Here is an 8382-nt window from a genome sequence, read left to right as displayed (position 1 = left end):
CGATCTGCGCCAACTAAAATCACGAGGAGCGCGAAAATCTTGGCTTATTTACTTGGGAAAGACTCCCAACAACAAGGAGCAAAAGCACACTTCTCGGATAATAGTTTTCATCTATATAATTTCAAAGGACACTAAACCCCAAAAATAATAAAACATTAAAAAAAAAATAAAAAAAGGGAGGTTTGATGAATCTCGAACGTCACTGTCGCGGTGCCCTTTTCAACAGTCTCCGTCCCGAGTCCTTGAGAAGCCTGGTTCTCGGATTAAGAAAACTAACATTTCGCCGATTCACTGCACGATGGCCTAACCGAGAGGCTTTCCCGATTCACGGATCCAGCGTCTAACTCTCTCGCTGATTCCGGGATGACCTGATGCGTCGTTTCAGGGTTTCAGACTTTCGCTGCTTCAGTGCCTCGCCCTAGAGCACCGGCGCCTTGCTCACTCGCCGCGACTGTCGTCTGGGGGTTGCCAGGGAGGACACTGGAACACCCAAGGATTTGCCATCAAAATAAATACAGAGCTATCTTAAAACTCTTTAAAAAAACAATAAATAAAATAAAATAAATTAAAATAAAAAATCCTCGCAAAAGTATACAAATGGTAGACTATGCCAAAATCCAAGAAACAATCTACACACATGCGGCTTAACTAAACATCCTCTGAGAGGAAAGAAGATATATATATATACTCACACTCACACACGCAAACATTCTCTCTGTCTTACTCTCTCTTTCTCAGCCAATCAATCAATCTCTATCTCTTTCTCAGTCTCTCTCTCTCTCTCTCCTCTCATTCACACTCACTCTCCTCTCACTCACACTCACACCCATTCAGTCTCCTCTCACTCTTACACTCACTCACTATCCTCTTACTTTCACACTCACTCACTCTCAAACATTCTCACTATCTCTTTCTCAATCAATCAATCAATCAATCTCCATCTCCTTATCTCTCTTTCTCTCGCTCGCTCTCTTCTCACTCTCATACACACACTCACTCTCTCTCATACTCACACTCACTCACTCTCTCTCATACTCACACTCACTCACTCTCTCTCATACTCCACTCACTCACTCTCTCTCATACTCACACTCACCTCTACTCCTCATACCTCCCACTCACTCACTCTCTCTCATACTCACACTCACTCACTCTCTCTCATACTCACACTCACTCACTCATACTCACACTCACTCACTCTCTCTCATACTCACACTCACTCACTCACTCTTCATACTCACACTCACTCACTCACTCTCCTCTCATACTCACACTCATACTCCTCTCTCACACACTCCACTCTCTCATACTAACTCACTCACTCCTCTCTCATATCACACACTCACTCACTTCTCTCTCATATCACTCACTCACTCATACTCCTCTCTCTCACACACTCTTTCTCATACTCATACTCACACACACTCTCTTCATATCACACTCACTCATCTCTCCTCTCTTCCACACTCACTCACTCCTCTCATACTCACACATCACTCATTCTCCTCTCTCTCTCACATCACTCACTCTCTCTCATACTCACCCACTCACTCATCTCACTCCTCACACACTCACTCTTTCTCCTCTCTCTCACACACTCACTCATCTCTCTCTCCACTCACACCCTCTCTTTCATACACACACTCATCTCACTCTCATCTCATTCACTCCCTCTTCTCCTCACACTCACTCCTCACTTCTCCTTCACTTCACACTCGCTCACTCTCTTCTCACACACTCATCATTCTCCTCCTCTTCTACACACTCACTCATTCTCCCCTCTCTCACACACTCAACTCATTCTCCTCTCACACACTCACTCATTCTCCTATCTTTCACACTCACTCATTCTCCTATCTTTCACACTCCTCGTCCCTCTCTCCACACACTCGACTATTCGCTTCTCTCACACACTCACTATTATCCTCTCTCACACACTCACTCATTCTCCTCTCCTCCACCTCATCATTCTCACATACTCTCTCACAGACTCACGATTCCTATCTACACATCACTCATCTCCTCTCTTCACACACTCATCATTTCCTCTCACCACCGACATTCCCTCTGCTACACACTCATCATTCTGCATCTACACACTCACTATTTCCTCTCAACATCACTCATCCTGCATCGTAACACTCAGCCGCTCTCGAAACCACCATCCACACATCATTCCTCACTCACACATCATCGAGCCGCTCTCTCTCAACACTGCACATAGTCCTCTCTACACACGATCAGATCTGCCCTGACGAGACAATCGCACAGGATATCCTTCACACATCAATCATTTCGTACACAACATCAATCGTGCTCTTCAACAACAGATCACTCACAAGATATCTCACAAAAAACATGATCTCGTGTTACAATCAAGTCACCCTCCACACACATATGCCTTCCTACAACATAGCTCTCTGACACAACTTCTCCTCGACACACTCACAGCTCACATGCACACGACTCGATCCGCATGGGCAAGACTACGGCAGAGTGGAGGCAAAGGTGGCGAGGGGTAGAATGGGACACGGGGGGATGGGCAGAGAGCAGGAGGTCAAGGTAGCGACTGGGGTGCTAGAGGGCAGGACAGGAAGAGCAAGTGAGGGAAGGGATGGTGAGCGAGAAGAAGAAGCGAAAGGCAGCGAGAGACGAGGGAGGAGATCGGAAGGAAAGGAAAGTGAAGAAGTGGACAGACGGGAGGGAGAAATGAGATGAGAAGAGACGAAAGAAATAAGAAAGGGAATGGCAGAGGACAGAGAAAGAGAATATAAAACGAATGAAAGAAAAGGAGATAAGAAGGAAGGAGGATGGGGAAGAGGATAGGAAAGAATAAAGGGAAGAGAAGAGAAAAAAGTAAAGAAGCGAAAAGAAAGGAGGAGGAAAAATGAGAACACGAAGAAGACACGATAGGGGAGAGGGAGAGGAGAGAAGAGAGAAGAGCGAAGAGGGAGGAGAGAGGCGAGAGAAGAGAGAGAGAGAGAGACGGAGAGAGAGAGAGAGAGAGAGAGGAGAGAGAGAGAAGAGAGAGAGAGAGAGAGAAGAGAGAGAAGGAGAGAGAGAGAAGAGAGAGAGGGAGAGGAGGAGAGAGAGAGAGAGAGGAGAGAGAGAGAGAGGGAGAGAGGGAGAGAGAGAGAGAGAGAGAGAGGAGGGGGGAGGGGAGGAAGAGAAGAGAAGAGTTTCTTCTCACCTGCCGTCTTCTTTTCACTCTGCGGCGAGTCGAAGGCCATAAGGTCCTGGCCCTGGGTCGGGAGGCTGTCAGTGTTTGTGTCCACTTTCGAGAAGAGACCCACTGGAAAAGAGAAAGTCATTATTAGCATTATGTCATCCTTACGACTGTGGATCAGCTGCTTCTCAATTGACTCAATCAAATACTCCTACAGGCTTCGAATTAGCCTATATACAAGAACAAAATTGTAAATATATTAAGAGTCTAAGAGCAGGATTGTGTAGCCTACGTATACCTTAATGTCTACGAATGTATGCAAGTGTATACATGAATAGGTATGAACGTCTATCGACTGTTTCCATTAAGCGGACTCACTGGACACCCGCGACGAAGCTCTGACTGGAGTGCCTGGGAACCGGAAGTGTGGCGAGGCGAGGTTCTCCTGGTCCTCCTGCACAGCAAACATGACGGATCTGCGAGACCTCTTTCGCCCACTGCTGCCCTTACTGTGGGGGTTGGTGTCAGACAGGATCCCATGCCTGGCCCCGTCCTCGCTTTCGTCTGCTTGGGGGAGGGGAGACAAGTTCTTTCCGTCTTGGGCTCCTCCCTTGTCCTTCTCTGCTTAGAAGGGGAAAGGAAATGAAAGTGTTAAAATTTTTTAAAAAGTTTAAAATGGTGTAACTGGGCAAAAAACCGTCACCTCCCCATCAATAATTTGCCCATTCACCCATGCGCAAGCACCTTTGAAAACAAATACAGAAGTAATTTTTCTAATCAAATAAATGATATCAATTTTCATTATTCACAATGCACAAAGGCAATGTTACCCTTTGTCTGCATTCGAAAGCATCTACAAGCCAGCTTTGAATAAGTGCAATTTCAGAAATGAAAATCTAATTCACCCATTCAATAAGGCGAAAGACAGACTGAATCCAATAAGACCATAAACCACTAACCAAGCTTTTACTAACCAGGATACGGGAGTTTAGGAGAAGCAACATTTGTTAAAAGCAGGTTTTGGTTAACTGAGCCTAGAATGGCCGTGTGCTTGGATGTGACAGGTGTACAGTGTACATCATTTGCAGGTGCTGTTGCCACTGCTGGGCTGTCTTCACCCCAGACATCAATATCTGTGAATTGCAAAAGGTTATTCTAGTGAAAGCTGCATATAGGAAAGCAACAACAACAAAAAAGCACAACTAACATCTATTTATTTGTTTATAAAATTTTGTGTAAAAAATGGCATTCTTTACACTCAGGCTACATGCTAAACCATTATTATCTTAACATCTTCAAATATGCTATTGGAAAAGCACATCCATGTGATAAACTTAAGCATGGCACATTTCTTACAAACTCTGGACTGATTCTACTAGCATGACAGAACCATTGTAAACACCTTACAATTCAAAGCAGAAAAGACAAACTATATATATACTAATAATCAGATACTAACCAGGGGAATCAACATGTTCCGTAGTGGCTGTGGGCTCCAGAAGAGCCAACAGATTGGTACACGTCTGATCTTCGTGTACACTTGCATTGGCCATTCCCACAGGTGAGTCATAAACGGCAGTTACAGGCGAGGCTCCTAATTCTCTGTTTTTCATCCCTTCTGGTGTTAAGTGCACGGGGAGCGGTGATCCTTGAAACATAAAATACTTGTTCTAAACTAAACCCCCACTCAGCAACGTTTACTGGTAATATAGTCCATCCAGCTTTCCAATCAACAGATTAAAAAACTCACATTTAAACATCCTATTCTGCATGTCACATGAGTTTAATCTACAGCCATGAGGATAAAGAGCCTTACCATCAGTTGGGATGTCATGGAAGAGACCAAGAATATCTGGGGGAACACCACTGCGCCTCTTCTTCTGGGAGGAGCGACGGGCTGTGTTGATCCAGGGACTTCCCTCTACCATCCATGATACCTTTGAACGTCGTCCGCGGCTCCCTAAGGACAGTAGGATTTGCTTTCGTTCAGAGAGTTCTCATTTGATATTCCCAAGATAATGATTAAAACCTGTTATCATTTTTTAAATTTTATGTATGACATTTACTGTAGTCTTAATACTTACTTGGGGTGGCATCAGTGTGTGAATCAGTGGCTTTCTCAGATGAAGGAGTTATTTGAGACATTCCAGTTGCAACCTGAATAGGTGTTGTCATTTCACTGGCTTTCCGAGATGAAGGAGTTGTTTGGGACTTCTTGAGTGGAACCTGATTGGGTGTTGCAAATTCCATCTTATCCTCTGCAGCAGTGACATTGGTCGTTGTGACATCTGTTGGCTCTTCCACGGCATAATCCTCAGCACACGCCTCCGTAAGGCTTTCCAGCGGCTCCTTCACCTCCTCTTCCTCCAAGATTTCATGTTTCTCCACTCCAGCATCAGCTTCAGTGGGCAAACTGAACTTGGGGATGTCTGCAATGGGGGCTTCACTAATGTTGTTGAGTTTCAGGGCACTGCCAACTGACCTGCTGGTGCTCCTCCTCCTAGATGAAGCCTGTCGCAGTGGCGTGTACATCCTTTCAACAGGCGAGTCACAGTGGGCAGACAATGAACGGCGTGTGGAACGGCTGCAGGGGGTACGTGGGCGTAGCCTGGACAAAGTGGGTGTTATAGCCTCACTGCAACATGCAATTGACCTCCTTGTGGATCGTCTTGCTGGAGTTTTCGCTTTACTCTTTCTCCTGGTGCGTGTGGTCTTCTCCGGACTGAGGTGCAGAGATAAAGGTTCACCATCCTCCATATCACTGTCTTCCTTTTCCATGGTTTTACATTCTAATTCCACATTTTCTTCAGCCTCAAGGGTCAGAGCCTCCTTAACCTGTGGCTCTTCTAAATCCATTGTGTTCCTGCTGCAGGCAACATCCTCACCTGGAGGAATCTGATCCTGAGTTTCCTCTGACATGGGTTCCTCAACTTTCTGTTCTTCCTGGACCTCTTCCTCATCTTCTGTAACTCTAGCTTCCAGCTCTTCTTGCAAATCTGCTTCCATATCACCATCACCAGATTCGTTGCCTGACTGCAGCATGGTCTCGGCATCAGCAATGCACTGGTCGCCAACAATGTATGTGCCTGTGCTGCCTGCGTCATCAGATTCTTGTTGTGAGACACACTCGACAGGAGGCTGGGACTGGGTGGCCTCCTTAGTAACTTCTTCCTGTTGAGAAGTTTGCGCATCTTCTTTCTTCTTGCTGTAACGGGAGGAACGTCTGCTGCTCCTCCTCTCTGAGGGACTCGACTCATTATGGCCTTCACTGGAATCATTTTCCGTGCATGAACGTATAAGGCTAAGTGCTCGTTGGACCTTGAATTACAGATATTCTGATTAGTAATGGTACCTCTTAAAAAAATTAAGATATAAATCAAGTATATAAAAGCATTAAAGCGTACCCTACAAAAGCCTTATCAAAGTATACTTAATTCTCTTTAGCAATAAACCTACCAATAAGCAAACTTCATAAAAGTACACTTCCACAGTCATATTTAACTTACATTAAATTCAAAAGTGAAATCATTTGGGGCAAAGGAAGGGGGTTCTTGAGTATCTCTCGTCTGAGTCACATTTGTGATGGCCTTGCTGAAACGTGGCTGCTGAAGTGCCTGAGGCGTGCGGGGTAGTGGCTTCACTCCCAGCTCCTCGGCCTCCATTTGCTTTGTCTGCAGCTTTGACAGACGACCGCGGAGTGCTCCCTTCCTGGCTGCAACCTCATTTCTTTCTGCATTCAGAAATAATATACACTTTTTTACTTCCTGTAGGGTGCAAGCACTTGCTTATCATAAAAACAAGATAAAACATTCTTGAAAAATCTGTTCATCATGATCAAATTCAATTGCCCTTCACATTTGAGATGAAAAATTAAAAACAAATAAATCAATAATAATCTTTTAAAAAACATACCTTTTCTGCCAGCCTTCAATGCAGCACGAGTTCTGTGGGCCGGCTTGGCTGAGCCAACTTCTGACTTTTTGCCTGCCACCTCTCTGTAATGCCTGGTCTGGAGTGGTGCCCATACCGAAAGTGGGCAACCGCCTGTAAGTGGACACTCCTGGGGTCACTCCTGTGCAGAACCTGAGTGGCTTTTGTGTGGAAGTTCCAGGAGTCTCGCCAGACTTCTTGGATGACCTGACCAGGAACTTAAAGGGGGTTGGCCTCCCGGGGGTTTTGTGAAGGGTCTGGGACTGAACCGGGATAAATATCATGTTTAATAACAGGCGAACTGAGGAAAAGAAGTTACTTTGCCGGGAATCCTTCCAAAACTATAACTAGAATAGAATATAATCCTAATTGCAAATGTATCAACAGGAGAAACAGTCTACCAAATCAGATCCTTACCAAATCTCCATTGTCCATGGAAACTAGATACTTGGGTGTATCTGGCTGGAAGATTCCCGTTTTGAAAGCTGGTTTCCGCACCTTCTTTTCCTTCTCTAGTCTCTTTTTCTTTTCTTCCTTCCACTTGAGGAGTTGTTGATAACGTTCCCCTAAAATAATTTCCTTACTTGTTTAAAGAGATCTATATAATCTCAGCAAGCAAGCACAATATATTCACCACCTGTTATACTTAAATGATATTTGCAAGAAATCATAATACCCATAGAAAAATGTGGGGGGAAAATAAAAGGTAGGATTGTTATAAAACAGTTTCTACACTTCAGATTCCCTACTACCCTTATTGCATTTTCTAGTGCACAGCTTGCTACCATTTTCTAATTAGTAATGAAATCATAAAGATTAAAATCATATATATGAGACATGTATATATATTATCAAAAGTAGGACTATCCACAGAAAATTCCCTGAAAGTCTTTGGATTTACAAAATTATCCAAAATGCATTTCTAATAAACCAATCTATACATTATTAACTATATTTGGTTGATCTTTACAGTATGGATGCAATAAGCTAGGGCAAACTGAAGATGATATTCTTATAGAGGGCAAAAGCACCTCATCAACCCTCCCCTTGGACTGTGCTAAAGGGCACACCAACTCATGGCAACTTAAATTATTGAAAAATATGTAACATGGAGTTGAGGATTTAGTCTCTGCCGAGTGCGTCCAAACTGTCAAGAATTAATATATATTTCCCTACAGACTGAATCATTATATATAATACTGCCACAATACTATCTCATGAATGGTACTCCCACCTACCCTAATAGAGGAAAAACCCATAGTCACCACTAGCAATAAAGACAAATA

General features: G+C 44.1%; 1 protein-coding gene across 1 annotated transcript in view; it reads right to left on the bottom strand.

The window, feature by feature from the left end:
- Window positions 1-418: 418 nt before the first annotated feature.
- Window positions 419-8382, bottom strand: part of LOC119583067 — an 11600-nt gene continuing 3636 nt past the window's right edge. The window contains exons 6-16 of the mRNA XM_037931577.1: window positions 8067-8225; window positions 7514-7662; window positions 7079-7226; window positions 6673-6896; window positions 5251-6484; window positions 4983-5126; window positions 4626-4814; window positions 4141-4299; window positions 3545-3790; window positions 3191-3292; window positions 419-480 (exon numbers count right to left, since the gene is read on the bottom strand). Of these exons, the coding sequence (XP_037787505.1) occupies window positions 419-480; window positions 3191-3292; window positions 3545-3790; window positions 4141-4299; window positions 4626-4814; window positions 4983-5126; window positions 5251-6484; window positions 6673-6896; window positions 7079-7226; window positions 7514-7662; window positions 8067-8225 (2816 nt within the window). The remainder of the gene's footprint in view (window positions 481-3190; window positions 3293-3544; window positions 3791-4140; window positions 4300-4625; window positions 4815-4982; window positions 5127-5250; window positions 6485-6672; window positions 6897-7078; window positions 7227-7513; window positions 7663-8066; window positions 8226-8382) is intronic.

The sequence above is a fragment of the Penaeus monodon genome, chromosome 16, assembly GCF_015228065.2.
Source record: "Penaeus monodon isolate SGIC_2016 chromosome 16, NSTDA_Pmon_1, whole genome shotgun sequence".
NCBI classification, from domain to species: Eukaryota; Metazoa; Arthropoda; class Malacostraca; order Decapoda; family Penaeidae; genus Penaeus; species Penaeus monodon.
The sequence above is the reverse complement of the archived record's forward strand: the minus strand, read 5'-3'. Positions and strand labels throughout refer to the sequence as shown.